This window comes from Juglans regia, chromosome 8 (genome assembly GCF_001411555.2).
Source record: "Juglans regia cultivar Chandler chromosome 8, Walnut 2.0, whole genome shotgun sequence".
Classification (NCBI taxonomy): Eukaryota; Viridiplantae; Streptophyta; class Magnoliopsida; order Fagales; family Juglandaceae; genus Juglans; species Juglans regia.
This window is the reverse complement of record NC_049908.1, coordinates 7,512,381-7,526,897: the sequence shown is the minus strand read 5'-3', so window position 1 is coordinate 7,526,897 and position 14,517 is coordinate 7,512,381. Positions and strand designations below refer to the sequence as shown.

General features: G+C 38.7%; 2 protein-coding genes and 1 long non-coding RNA gene across 10 annotated transcripts; 1 reads left to right on the top strand and 2 right to left on the bottom strand.

Annotated features, from left to right (window-relative positions):
- The first annotated feature begins 1,378 nt into the window (after positions 1-1,378).
- LOC109004273 (neutral ceramidase 2-like) lies at positions 1,379-6,610 on the top strand. The gene is made up of 9 exons (XM_018982778.2): positions 1,379-1,692; positions 1,805-2,013; positions 2,154-2,447; positions 4,390-4,645; positions 4,737-4,995; positions 5,237-5,362; positions 5,438-5,501; positions 5,764-5,933; positions 6,051-6,610. The coding sequence occupies exons 1-9, from the start codon at positions 1,379-1,381 to the stop codon at positions 6,603-6,605; spliced, it is 2,247 nt and encodes a 748-aa protein (XP_018838323.1). The 3' UTR covers positions 6,606-6,610.
- Positions 5,939-9,882, bottom strand: LOC109004282 (alcohol dehydrogenase-like 7). Its single transcript, XM_018982792.2, has 10 exons — positions 9,757-9,882; positions 9,353-9,489; positions 9,194-9,240; positions 8,528-8,853; positions 8,340-8,422; positions 8,155-8,230; positions 7,956-8,020; positions 7,455-7,550; positions 7,077-7,244; positions 5,939-6,885 (listed from the first exon to the last, which is right to left on the bottom strand). Exons 1-10 carry the CDS (start codon positions 9,788-9,790, stop codon positions 6,769-6,771), a joined length of 1,149 nt encoding a protein of 382 aa, XP_018838337.2. The 5' UTR covers positions 9,791-9,882; the 3' UTR covers positions 5,939-6,768.
- Positions 9,883-10,492: 610 nt separating this feature from the next.
- LOC109004281 lies at positions 10,493-13,971 on the bottom strand. Of its 8 annotated transcripts, none has more exons than XR_004802183.1 (10): positions 13,426-13,971; positions 13,147-13,280; positions 12,601-12,976; positions 12,240-12,375; positions 12,059-12,096; positions 11,884-11,963; positions 11,687-11,789; positions 11,537-11,579; positions 11,062-11,154; positions 10,494-10,891 (listed from the first exon to the last, which is right to left on the bottom strand). It is a non-coding gene; the product is annotated as an uncharacterized LOC109004281 (long non-coding RNA). The 8 variants fall into 8 exon arrangements; XR_001998249.2 differs by having other exon boundaries at positions 10,495-10,891; positions 11,687-11,795; XR_001998251.2 differs by having other exon boundaries at positions 10,493-10,891; positions 11,509-11,579; positions 11,687-11,963.
- Positions 13,972-14,517: the final 546 nt, after the last annotated feature.

Here is a 14,517-nt window from a genome sequence, read left to right as displayed (position 1 = left end):
TTTAAATGAAGCTTTTACTGGGAAGACCCATGTACCTAATGAGTTTATTCATCTATATATGCTGAGAAAATAATTTTATATATATATATATATATATATATAAAGGGAATGAGATTCGATGACTTCTATGGCACACTCAAGGAAGACGAGGCCTTATGATCTTGAGGGTGGATTTTTCAGCTTTGCATGCATGCACAGAGCGACATCCGCTTATTATAGAACATGCATCCGGTATATAAAAATCACAGTAATTGGGCTTATCATTTTGCTACACATTAAACAGAAGATGGCCTTGTAAAGCAGCGAGGTCATGTATGGAAGAACCTTGCCTGCAATTGCATGCCTTTTTTTTTTTTTTTAAAGCAAGTTGTATTGTTTAATTAAATATTTTGCAAGGGCGAATCCTCTCTGCTATCAAACTTTACCACACACATGCAAGGAGAAAGGTTGTGCGTTATACTAAAGACGTCAATTTGGATGCTGATCATTGCGCTAGGGAATGCGTGTTAATTAGGAACAATAAGAGAGAAGGTAAAACGAAAAATAAGATTAATCATACACAAAAAAAAGATTTTTTTTTATTCGACAATGTGCCTATGTCTACTAAGCTGTAGAGAATTTAAATATATAATGCAACAATACAATGAGCAGCTTTACAAAATACAATATATGTATATGTGTGTGTGGCGAAACCCTTATTTTGGCTATAGTGGGTAAACTATAATCATTACAAGAAAACTGTTTATTTATGGCTATTTAATTCCAGTAAAATGACTATTTACAGTCAAAATGAGTCTGTTTTGATCACAAATAATATTTTCGCCGTAATTAAATGGCCACAAAAGTCTAATTTTCTTGTAGTGAATTAAAAATCAGGTCAGACCGGTTCAAGAGTAAAAACCCGATCAAAAGGGACAAATTCTTATTGGGAATTCACTCAAAAATCACAACAAATTCTTATCAAATTGGATCATCAAATCCTTATTTGGCTTGCCATTGTTGATTGAGCGCAAAGTAATGGCGTGCATGAGTCTTGAGAGGTGCAAGTTGCATGCCCCTGGTTGTTTGCGGGCCCTATTTGGCGGTTGAAGCTACATAGTCTCCATCATAATGGACAAGAACATACCTAGTCCTTCTCACATACGGAGAAAGCCAAGAAGTGATGCTCTTTTGCCAGCTCAAACCTCGGCAAATCGACAAAACTATCTTAGAACTCATGAGTAGTCTCTTTGTTTTAGGTCCAAACTCGCAAAGAATCCATCACTAACTCCTAAGAAACAAACAGTACTATCAAAAAACAAGAAGCTCAAAACGACGGCTTTATATATCTTTGCTACTAACCGATGTTTTTTACTCAAACCCAAAGATGATTAGCAAGATGCATCGACACCCAGATCCTATGTTCTTTGTAGCTTTTCTCGGCATAATCTGCGGTGTGCTTGGAAGCGCCACCAACGGGGAATACCTGACAGGCGTGGGGAGCTTTGACATGACTGGTCCTGCCGCCGGCGTGAACATGATGGGCTATGCTAACATTTTCCAGAACACTGCCGGCGTCCATTTTAGGCTAAGAACTAGGACTTTTATAGTTGCAGAGAGTCCCCAAGGTCCAAGGTTTGCTTTTGTAAATCTTGATGCGGGCATGGCTTCGCAGCTTGTCACTACAAAAGTGCTGGAGAGGCTAAAATCAAGGTATGTACACTAAAGGCCAGCAAAACCCAGTAGTACCTGATCAAAACATATACAATCCGTTTCTGACTTGTTAACTTAATGATGATTCTTTTTTTGTTTGGGCAATTTGAAGGTTCGGAAATTTGTACACACAGGAAAATGTGGCAATTAGTGGCATCCATACTCATGCTGGGCCAGGAGGCTACTTGCAGTATTTGCTTTATTCTATCACTTCTGCAGGTTTCGTGCAACAATCGTTTGATGCCATTGTTGGAGCAATCGAGCAGAGCATTGTTCAGGCACACAATAATCTCAAGCCCGGTTCGGTTTTCATCAACAAAGGTCGACAGTTTTCCCTATGAAGTGGGAATATATATATATATATATATATATATAAATATATATATATATATTTATATATTTATGAGAAGCATTCATCTTATACAATATATATATATATATATGCCATACTTATTTTGCAGGAGAAGTGGAAAATGCGGGAATAAACAGGAGCCCAAGTGCTTATTTGTTTAACCCGGCAGAGGAGAGAGACCGGTATCCAAACAACGTGGATACCCAAATGACGCTTTTGAAGTTGCTTGATAGAGGAAGCGGGAAGAGCATTGGAGCATTCAGCTGGTACGCAACGCACGGAACCTCCATGAGCAGAGACAACAAGCTCATCAGTGGGGACAACAAGGGTGCGGCTGCCAGGTTCTTCGAGGACTGGTTCTCTTTCAATAAATCTTCCTCCACACCAATCTCCAGCCCCGCCGGTAATTAGTTCATTCATGATTTCCAAGTCCTAACTAGCTAGGTTCTCACGATTAGAATATAATTTAAAAGTTAAATTTGCCATTAAGTTTTTTGGCCAAGCAGTCTGTTAAGGATGTGTTTCACACCACTAACCACTCGGATGACATCTACAGTAATGAGGGATGGCGCTAGCCGTCTTGCGTAAACTCTGATGCTTAAGTCAATAATAATATAAAATTAAGCATATAAAAGTAGAGATCATCATTCAGAATGTTACCTCCATCTAGTTATTTATTGAAAGATATAGTGTGGTATCAAATAACTCTAATTGTCAGTCATTCGTGATCCATTAACTAAACGGAGTGGATATCTCCTATTTTATAGGAGTTATTTCATGCAAGATATTCATACTTTGCCTTAGGCCTCATCCCCTATTCTTCGGGGTTATCTCACCCATAATTATTGTTGTGAGTCATTTACTTATAGGACTCTTAGTCTCAAGCCATCCACAAGTCTTTCTAGGCTTGCGGACGGACTCTGCCTCGGATATGGGCTTGGCCTTAGACAGGCTCTCAGTCCAGGGGTCTAAATGTCCTCTCTACAGTAATTCCAAATTCTTAATTTTTTCTTTATCGAGACTAGATGTCTGTAATATAGTCCCACCTAATTCTGAGTGTGGATCGACAAGCTTTCAATAAAGTATTTTTTCACAAGTGCAATTCAAATAATTAAATATTTTACATATTAAAATCAATCATTAGGAGAGTGTTAAAATATAATTTAAAATCTCTGTTATGGATATAAATCAACTATAGCATTTGCCTGTGCATGTGAAGATGGAAGATGTACGTAAGCCCTTTTAAATGTGACATGAACATAACTCAGTAGGATCATGCCAGGCTAATCTCTTGCGTTCTTTTATTTTATTTTATTTTTTCTCGGCAAGTAAGCATTTATAAATAAACTAACGAATACAAGACACAAGTTCGGTGGGGTGGGAGTCTCTTACAGTCTTCCCAAAGCCAATACACATTACAACACAAAAGTAAAAATACAAAAGAGGTAATCAAAGTCAAAAAATTGACTCACACCCAATTCTCACAATGGGAGACCACTAGGTGACGGTTTTTATATAGTCTGATGAACAGACTATTAAACTGTAGCTAGAAGCCACAATACGAAGAGGGTGTACTGCAACGTGTTGGTCTAGACTGGCTGGAAGGAACTATCACATTCACTTTCACTCGATCTTCGGTTAGGAAAAGTGGAAACATAGTGTAGCAACAAAAAATTGAGACGAATAGCCGGCAAGGGGCCACCATTGGCTGTAGCGGCGCGTGCAGTACACGTGCCACACCTGGAGAGGGTTGAAATGACAGAACAGGAAGATCCGACGCCGCTGATCCCGACGGTGCCGCACGTGGCGGCAGGAAGCTTTCGCAGGCGTGGTGGCGCGTGAAACTCACGCACGGCATAGACCGCGCGTGAGGTTTACGCGCCACTCGAATGGGCAAATTTCTTCTTCCATCATGAAGATTGGCGCCTGGGGAGGTTAATGACAGGGCGCTTGTCGGACTTTGCTTGCTGGAAAGCAGCAGATCGACCAGTTTCGATGCAACCGATGAAAAACTAACATAAAAACTAGGGAAAGAAAAACCTAAATAGAGACTAAGGTTGGTGAGGGAGGGAGGTGGATGAAGCCAAAGCTTCAAGCCTTCAACCCCCCCTCCCCCAGCAAACGGATCAAACTCTTAGAGGTGGCGATTCGTTTTCAAAAGCGAGAGAGAAAACGAGAGAATAAAAGGTTCTTCACTACACTACCATCTCTTGCGTTCTTCATTTACTATAGTAAGTAACAATGATATATCTTCATGATTTTCCATCTTATTTCAAATTTCAACAAACGGTCCATAATTTGAAATAATCTTTACTATGGAACTGTTGATTTTCCATGTGAGATAGAGATTGAAACACTGGTGGAGAAAGCGCAAACAATCAAAGCAACAGGAGGACAACCTTGCGGTAAAACAACCAGCCAAGCTTTTAAAGTGAGGAAGAACGACGGGTCATTGTTCGTAGGAGCATTCTGCCAATCAAATGTGGGAGACGTGACCCCCAATGTGCTAGGAGCATTTTGCACTGATAGCGGAAAGCCTTGCGACTTCAATCGCTCCTCCTGCCATGGCAATGACCTCCTCTGCGTTGGCCGTGGACCTGGGTATTGAAACTTTAACCCAAGTGGGTTCATGTCTTTTACTAAAACGAGCTCACATTAAAGGATGGACTCTGGTAATTATGTGAAAAAACAGATACCCAGATGAAATACAGAGCACAAAGATTATAGGAGAGAGGCAGTTCCAAAAGGCTGTTGATCTATTTGCGACTGCCACAGAGGAATTGACAGGGAAGATTGACTATCGCCATGTTTATTTGAATTTTACAAACATTGATGTTGAATTAGATGGAAGCAAGGTTGTCAAAACATGCCCTGCAGCCGTTGGTCCAGGTTTTGCTGCTGGAACCACAGATGGTCCCGGTGTCTTCGGTTTTCAACAAGGTGATACAGAGGTCAGCATGAGACTCTTGTCTCCTGAAAATTGCAAAATGCTATATATTTGTCTTTTACAAGGATTGAACACCGACACAGGCCAAAAAAAGGTCTCTGTTCATGAGACAGTAACCTTTTTTTTTGGCTCGTGTTCGTGTTCAATCCATGCATGTCTGTGCAGTACAAATCATTCCTGTTATTCAAATTATCACTGTCATATTCGTTAGCTTTCTATTTGGTGTCTCTCCCCCATGTTTCCAGATCAGCGAAATGTGGAAAAAGTTGAGAAATGCACTGAAAGAACCGAGCCCATATCAAGTGGAGTGCCAAAAACCGAAGACTGTTTTGCTTGACGCAGGCGAAATGTTTGATCCATATGCATGGGCGGTAGGACTGATTTGTAATTAGTTTATATATAATTGTTATTCATGGATTTGTTACGTTTTGTGGATACAAATGCAGCCTGCGATTCTTCCAATTCAGATGCTAAGGCTGGGAAAGCTGATCATACTTTCTGTACCAGGAGGTTTGTTTTTTCTCACAAATTTTCCTGCAACCACGTAAATGACACAATCTGATTCTTTGCTTCGACTGTTTACGTGATAAATACCCCAAAACAAGTTGGATAGTGAAATTTAAAAGTCGTGAAAACGAAGCCTAGAGAGGAAATCATGTTACTGTCAGATATAAGAACAACTGAGCTCTTGCATGACTTGGGAATCTGGGATGATAAAGTCCCAACAAAACATTGATCATGACAATGTCGCCTAAGCTATTGAGAATTGCAGAGTTCACAACAATGGCGGGGCGGCGACTGAGGGAGGCAGTTAAGGAGACGCTGATAAGTAACGGGAATGGAGAGTTTGATGACAAAACCGAAGTTGTAATAGCGGGTCTCACAAATACCTACTCGCAATATGTTGCAACTTTTGAAGAATACGAGCAACAACGATACGAGGTATGTACGTATAATGATTGGTCTTGCAACCTCGGAAGAATACGAGCAACAAGATTTTCGTATGATTTAATTGTGCTTGGGATGATACAAAGGATAATGATATTTTGGTATGTTCAGGCTGCCTCAACGCTCTACGGTCCACACACGCTATCAGCCTACATCCAAGAGTTCAATAAATTAGCTAAAGCCATGGCAAAAGGAGAGAAGTTAATTTCCAACGGCCCCACGCCGCCGGACCTTTCCTCTGTTCAACTCAAATTCTTACTCGAACCTGTGGGTGACTCACCTCCTCCCGGAAAAAACTTCGGCGACATGAAACAAGACATCATTATACCAAAAAGTGGCACATTCAGAAAGGGAGACAAACCAAGTGCCACATTTTGGAGTGCAAACCCAAGATATGACCTATTGACAGAAGGTACATTTGCAGTGGTGGAGATGCTTCAGGTGGAGCGTTGGATCCCAGTTTTTGATGATGATGATTTTTGTTTGTACTTTAAATGGAGCGTAGATAATAGCAGCTTTTATGGCTTGGCGACCATTGAGTGGGAAATACCAGAGGTGGTAAGTTCTGGGGTGTACAGGCTAAGGCATTTTGGTTCGGCAAAGAAAACAAAGGCCTCTCCCAACACATACTTCACTGGGGCATCTACTGCATTTACAGTATCATAGAGATTATATATATATATTCCCTATGTAATTTTGCATTTTACAGAAAACAATAAGAACTGTCCATTATTTGCTTAAGATTACTTAGGGGACAGACATCATCTACATATGGTGCACCAAAACCTGATTTGGGCACCAAAACTATATATATATAGTTGGAGGTCTCTCAATTGTTCATCCAAATCACACACCGAAGACACTGTCCTTCAATAAGTAAATCAAAAGCTTTGTTGATTTCATCGAACTGTATCTCGTGCGTGACGAACTCATCCAATTGCAGTTCCTGGTTGCCATTGACAAAAATAGAAGATTTAGAAACTACAAAGAAAACCATCAGCAAGTACTTGAATCAAAATAGCCACCAGAAAATGAAATGCAGCATTTGGTTTTGCATGCTAATTACCATCAGCAAAAAATAAAGGCATGCTTAGGCCTAAAGACATATATGTAGATCAGAGCAACTGTTAAGATCACCTTGTCCAAGTAACGCTTGAGGAGGATGGGAATATCAGACTTAGCTTTGATTCCTCCATAGACGCATCCCATGATGCTCTTCCCCCCTCCATCAAGGACATCTTGAAAGTTAACGCCCAATTCTGACCCCGGCCTGGCCACTCCTATCACAACAGTCTTCCCCCAACCCTGAACACAGAATAAAAATTGTCATAACCTTGAATATTGATTTTCAATCATAAAACAAAAATTAATGTGACCGGCATAATCAGACCCGCCTCTTTTCATATAGACATGAGAGGCTTGATTCTGGTTGCAGATCTGATCTATTACTATGCCATAAAACATGTCATGTAGGACAAGTGTGTGTGTGTGTGAGAGAGAGAGAGAGAGAGAGACATTTCGGCAGCAAGCATATGCTTCTTTCACCAAGGGTGCTACTCCAATGCATTCAAAACAATAGTCTGCTCCCCCACCAGTCATCTCATTGATCAGCTGCACGGTGACAAAGAAAGTAACCACAACACTTTAGAAACAAAAGCATATACACTCATCATTAATGACACAATACTCCATTCTTAATTGTTTCCACCCTCACCATGGGATAACATTCCACACCCTCCCCCCATCCCTAACTCAAAAACCAAAAGGGAAACTAAAATATGTTCTTAATCATCATAAACTAACATATCAACCCCAGGCTGCTTCCAAGCCCAAAAAGTAAATTCGCGAGAACATAACAAATGCACTTGTCGAGTTCTTGGGGCACAAGCTCAAGGCACCAAAAGCATATACACATTTCAAGACGATAAGAGTTCATCTCAAGATTAAGAACATGTAAGAGTATAAAACAAAAACGCAAAGTTTCCAATTCCTTATTGTGTGGGTTAAGAGGAAGACCTGGCTCGCAGGTTTATCTCCACAATTTCCAGGGTTGACAAAGTCTGTGACTCCAAACTTCTTTCCTGTACATTGTGACAACGAAAGTGACTTGAAGAATATGCTCCCTTATATAAAGGAAAGCCTGTTATTTCATTAAGACGAATTCAGTGTTCCATAAATCCCAAAAAACAGGAATCCCCAGATATAACAGACTTACCAATTTCTTTTTTGTCTGGATTAACATCTACACCAATAATTCTAGTAGCTCCGCATAGTCTAGCTCCCTCCGCAACCTAGAAAACAAAAGGGCAGCCGTGAGCTTCTCTCTACAATTCCAATGATGAATGCAAGTTATAAGGAAGAAGATAAATCTCTTTATAATAAGTTAGTTCGAGTTCATACAGCTAATCCAACAGAGCCAAGCCCAAATATAGCAACAGTTGATCCTTCCTTCACATTTGCTATTTTCCAAGCAGCGCCAACCCCTAAGAATTCAAGTTGCATTCAATGAGATAAAAATACATCAATGTTTTCTTAGCATAGAATGCAAGCCTTTAATCAAGTACAACACAAAATACATCACAAATTACCTGTTCCAACTGCACAGCTGAGAAGACATGCCCTGTTTGGGGGGACCAAGGGATCGATTTTTGCTACATTGGCAACATCCACCACTGTGTACTCGCTAAAACTCGACACGTTCATGAAGTGGTATATAACTTCTCCATTAAGGTCAGTGAATCTGCTGCTGTCATATCTTGGCATCCAAGGAGATACTCTGAAAGGGAGTTTTGAACACAGGTTGCTCTTCTTTGACCTGCAATCTTCACATTCTCCACATTCTGAGACAAATATGGGGATGACAGTGTCTCCTTCAGTTACTTCATCTACATCCTCCCCCACACTTTCCACCACCCTACGGAGCACAGAAATTGGATTAACTCATGGGTAATTCAAGGCCTAAATAACAACAACATGGTATCTAACTATCACAAAAATCATTAAAATCAGATTTAGAAAGTTCACAGTAAACGACTGTATGATAACGACACAGGACAAAGAACAAATAGAATGAGCAATGCTAGTCTTCTTCATCTTTAATTTTATTATCCTTAACCAGATCAGCTGATTTGACACAGTTTAAGTTGTTTCATCGGTAAACCACTTAACATATGACACATTGATCAATATACTGGCGATACCAAAGAAAAACAAGGACAGCAGGTAATTTTATTTGACTATAATGTATCACCTACCCGATGGCTTCGTGACCAAAAATTCTTGGAAACATTCCAGGAGGATCCTTCAAACATTAGAAAAAGAAAATGCAGGCATAAATGTATGTTAATGAAGTAGTCAAGAATTTATGAAAAGATTAAGACTATGCTTTCAAATAATAGTTACTGACTGACTACCTTTAGTTTCCAGATAGAGAGATCAGTATGACATAGGGAGGTGCATATGACTCGAATCCGAACCTCCCGAGGCATTGGCGGCGCCACCATAATCTCCTCCATCACCAGAGGCTCCCCTGGTGCCCGACCAACCGCAGCTACAACATATACACATAACAAATCAGTTTCGCACGCTTAAAATGAAAAGGCTTAACTTTAGCATCTTGTGTTCCTTTTTCAGAACTCAGTACTGGAACAAAATGAGCAAAGAAACACCATCAAAAGTCTATCAAATATCCTTTTAAATATCATCATCAGTCCATAATTATCTTTAGAAACGACCATTACCTTATCTTTATGATTTTTCTAAAAAGCATATTTCTTCAATAAAAGTTGTTCTCAATGTATCCCCAAGAGGTACGTACCTCTGCATCGAATAGGCTTCCCTGCAGTGGACATTTTCTCAAGCGTGCAATGCCAAGACCACCCTCCTCTTCCCTCCTTCGCTTATTGACCTTTGTGATTACAATTAAATGTGGGACTCGTGAGATGTAGTTGGCGGGGGGCGACATGTTATTTATATGCTGCAGTTGCCTAACCAACCCGACAGATAACTAACTTAATTAAGGACTATTTCCAGTTATAGATTAGGCCCCATTTTGGGACGAGAATGTTACCTTAATTAGTTGATAGATAAGGACGGTGGGTGATATCTTGTGCAACAATTTAACTAATTAATACCGGAATTGAATTTTATATTTTTTTATAAATCAAATTATGTTACGTGCCGTCGTCTCATTGATTTGTAAATGTAATTTGTCTATATATATATATAAATGAACGCTATAAACTCTTTAAATAGTAGTATGCACGCGCGGGTCAAATGGCTTTCTTAAATGGATGGATAATGAAAATGAAAAACAATTATTTTTTAACTATTTTATAATTTTATATGAAATAAATTAGGAAATGCAGTGATAGGAATAAAGAAAAAGAGAGTGATAGGGATTATGACACTATTAAGGGCCCAGTTGGAAGAATAGGAAAGTTCTTTCCGGAAATAAACCTTTCTAGACATAAACCGACTGATTGACTATGTAATGGACAGAAACATACATTTTGATATTGGTAGGCATTCATTCAAATTCACTAAAGGAGGTGAGAAATATGTGGATGCATAAACTGGACAAAGTACATAGGATGGCAAAGTAAACATACAAAGTATATAATTTGAATATGTTCATAAAGTACCAAGTGAAACAGTACAAAGTTAAAACAGATCGTAAATTCATGCAAGCTTAGTGAATAAGCAAAGCATGACAATTTATATTACAATTTTTTTAGCCAACAGTAGATGTCATGCCAATGTTTCATGGCTGCACAGTTTGGTGGGAATCGATATTCAGAGTTTATGTTGGTGTTTTATTGACGGGGGTAATGGACAGGACATTAAATCTGTTATGACGTTGTTGTCGAAATTGATCTACTTCTTCACCAAAGTGGATGATTCACTCCTTTTCTGAAGCGTTCTGCAATATTTTGGGGATATGGTAAATGGTTCTGCAGGAAATGAATTTAGGGCGTCAATATGGTTATTGTTGTTGTGTGTTGGGGCAAGAAAAACAGAGTGAGCAAAAGCTATAAACACAAAGTCAAAATTTAACTTCAAAATCAAAATTTAACAAAAAAAATACAATGTATGGTGCTTTGTAATAACAAACAATAATTACCTTCAGTTTGGGTTCGTGGACAGGCAAAGCATTGTCATATATACTTATTATCTGTACCCATGTCCAATCAAGTCACAAAAGAAAACCGGGGACCTGCATATGCCCAAATGCATATATAATTATCAATAAGTGATACACAAGGTTCATGGTTCCAACTTCTGAGTAACATATATTGATTAAAAACTTCTTAGTAAAATATACTTTGGTACCACCAGACAAAGGGAGAAGCCTCAAAGAGTAAGAAATAACATGCTGAGAGTGGAAAAAAAAAATGATTATCCATATAAAAGGAAAAGATATAGAAGATGCTTTTGGCATTGATAAACTCATCCTAACCTTCTTACAAGAACAGATTATACAAAACTGGTAAAATTTTATACAATTCAATGCAATTCAATTATTCAAAAAGAAAAGAAAAAGAAAAAGAAAAAGAAAAGAAACCATTACAAATTGCTATAGACCTCGTATTGGTTACCATTCAATTCAGAATTGTGAGTAGTTTTATTGGTTGGCCCATCCTGGAAAACAGCAGGAAGAAAAGAAACATGATGACATTGAATCTACTAATCATTTTAATAAATAAATAGAAATTCTAAAATAACAAGAAAAAATGCCATTCTCATACCTGGTTGCTGCAACAGTTCGCATACTTGAGCTAAACTGTACAAGCATGAAGCAAGTTTTTGCACCATTACTCCCCACAACCTCCCTCTCCCTTTCCCATTCCCCTTTTTCTAGGGGATAAAAAAAATTAGATGACAAAATGTAAAGGTGATGTGTAGGAAAGCCAAATTTGTTTGGCTGGATGTGATGAAACCTTACTTCAGTAGGATGGTTTACAATGATATCATCAAGCTCTGATCCCTAAATTTTATGCTCGACTCTTCACATGTTCTACTACCCTACAAAAGTCATTCAACAAGACCAGACTCCCAATTATAAGTTATAAAAAGGAAAGGGCACCATCCTCAAGAGAATAAACTATGGTTATTTATACCTTTGATTGGCATCCGCCTACAGCCTCTGAATCAAAACCTGTCAAAAACCAGAAGCAAGAGTTCACCTTAATACGCAAGCAATCCTTAATCACAGAAGCAAGCAGAGAGATCTATGAAGGATATCCTGATATTGATATGGGCAACAAATAATTACATGAGGGAGGATAGGAGAGTACTAACATGCAAAACCGGATTCAAGTTTGAATTCTTAAGGGGAAGAGAGGCAGACGAGAGCTTGGTCGCCTAAGCATAGTATGCAAAATCAATAGAGATTTTCCCAATTGTACCTGGTTTTGATGATCCCTGCACACACCCACTGAACGAAAATCACATATTGACCTCCTCTCACAATGCCACACACGATAACAAAATAGAGCACAAATACACAAGAAATTGTATCCAAAGGAGCGAGTTTTCTTTTGACGAAAAATAAGGAAAGTTTACCAAGCTCTAAACCTAGGAGCTGTGAGAGAAGAAGCAATAACAACAACAACAACAACAAAAAAGAGAGACAGAAACGCGATAGAGATGAAGCACATACTTGCAAAAACCATTGGTGGGCAACATTTGGGGAGATTAAGCAAAAACTCATCTGTAGGGATCTTCGAGATGAAGGGAAAATCGATAGGAAAAATCGGTGGAGAAAATCTAGTGCTTCATAAGAGGCAGTAACAATGTCAACATCAACAACGATGACAGCGGCATCATTGGCGGGAGCCGCAGTAGCAGCAATGGGGACAACAGCGGTAGACTGTAGTGAAGAGAAGATGGGTTGGGTTTTGAGGGGGTTTGGCTAATTATGTCTTGCATTTTGTGAAAACGTGAGAGAAATGCAGATGCAGACAGTCTCGTTTGGGGACAAGGGCACACCTCACCTCCTCCCATCAGTCGGCCTGTCAACACAACACACCACCACACTGTACAATAAAAAAGGGGCGACGATTCAGTTCTCAAAGGACCAAAGAAAGCAAATCATTCAAATTGTGACTCTTGATCTTACAGAGAAAAAAACATCAAAGCAATCAGTGCAATACGCACAATAAGAAACCAACAGCCATCACAAAAATATTGCAGATGAAAAACATACCCGGTATAGTAGTTCTTTGGCAGATAAACATCTTTCACCGGACCATATCACTCAGATGGAATCCTAAGATCTTCTATCATGCACATCGTAGTCCAAAATCTCAAAAATTTCATTCTTTAATAGGAGATCATTCACTGATTATATTAACAGATTAGAAAATAATTAGAGTGGAGATTTGAAGATAAATAATATTATGATAATCAGACAACACAAACAGGGATAATAATACAAGATTTTCTCTTGAGAAAAAGACTTGAAGAAGCAAGGAAGAGACCATACGTCAATGGGGAGATTGCGGACCAGCAAACTAGAGGGAACAGGGGAGGGACGGTCTCTATAGGACCTGCCTTCGCGATAGTGATCGCGATGGTCATCTTCGTATTGCTTGCGGCCGAGTGGCGGGGTTCTGCTCCACCGGCGAGGGCTGTAACTTCTGGTACGATTCGTGTACCTCGCCATTGCTACAGATTCTCTCACTCTTACTCCCGATTAAAAATCGATTGAGAAACCCTAGGTGGTGCAAGGCAGCCCCATGGCTGTCAGTTGGTGGCTGGAAGTGAGGTTTGGACTGTCCTTGGTGGGTGGAGGCCGAGAGATGGGAGAAACGGAGAAACAGAGAAGGAGAGAGAAGGGCATTGGGGGCTGGATCTCACGGTGGAGTTTGCTGTGTGGGTGACACCGGCACTGTCTATGGTGGTCCGAGGCGGAACCATAGGCTGGATCTGCTGCAGACTCTGGTTGGCAGCTCAATGGCGACGGCTGCGAGAGGGAAACGTAGGAGAGATTGAGAGAGAGTTTTGTTATGGACTCAGAGCAATAGTATTGGATTAGCCAAAGGCTCTTACTATCCATAAGCCTCATGTTCTATATATTTAAAAATATGTTATTTTATATTTTAATCTTATTTTACGTACAAACATATCTAGAATTATTTTTATTATATAAATAAAAAAATAAAATGATATATTTTTAAATAAATATACATAATGTGAAGTTTATATCTAAAATTTTTGTTAGCCAAATATATTTTCATCTTTAAATTTAACAAATATCATCCATATTTACTTTATATTGAATTAGTTAAATTATTTTCATTCAAACTATAAGCTACAATAAATTCATTTTTCTTTTCAAATATAAAAAGAATTATAGCAAGTTTAAAAGTATTTTTTGAGATTATTATATTATAGATATGAGATTTTTATTCATATGAGATTTTACCATCTATGTATATGAGATTATTATATTATAAATTGTTAGATTGTGAAAATAAAAATAAATATGATTTATTGGTGGTTATTGAAAATTATGAAAATAAAATAAAAATTAATTAAAAAATATAAATAATAAAAAATAATAATATTTTATTAT

Coding starts and splice junctions, on each gene's coding strand:
- LOC109004282 (XM_018982792.2), bottom strand. CDS start 9,790: ATGTCCACTGCAGGGAAGCCTATTCGATGCAGAG. Junction 8,021..8,154: donor TCCAGACAAAAAAGAAATTG/GTAAGTCTGTTA, acceptor CACAATGTACAG/GAAAGAAGTTTGGAGTCACA. Junction 7,551..7,955: donor GAGATAAACCTGCGAGCCAG/GTCTTCCTCTTA, acceptor GTCACCGTGCAG/CTGATCAATGAGATGACTGG.
- LOC109004273 (XM_018982778.2), top strand. CDS start 1,379: ATGCATCGACACCCAGATCCTATGTTCTTTGTAGCTTTTCTCGGCATA. Junction 2,448..4,389: donor ACCAATCTCCAGCCCCGCCG/GTAATTAGTTCA, acceptor CATGTGAGATAG/AGATTGAAACACTGGTGGAG. Junction 4,996..5,236: donor TTCAACAAGGTGATACAGAG/GTCAGCATGAGA, acceptor CCATGTTTCCAG/ATCAGCGAAATGTGGAAAAA.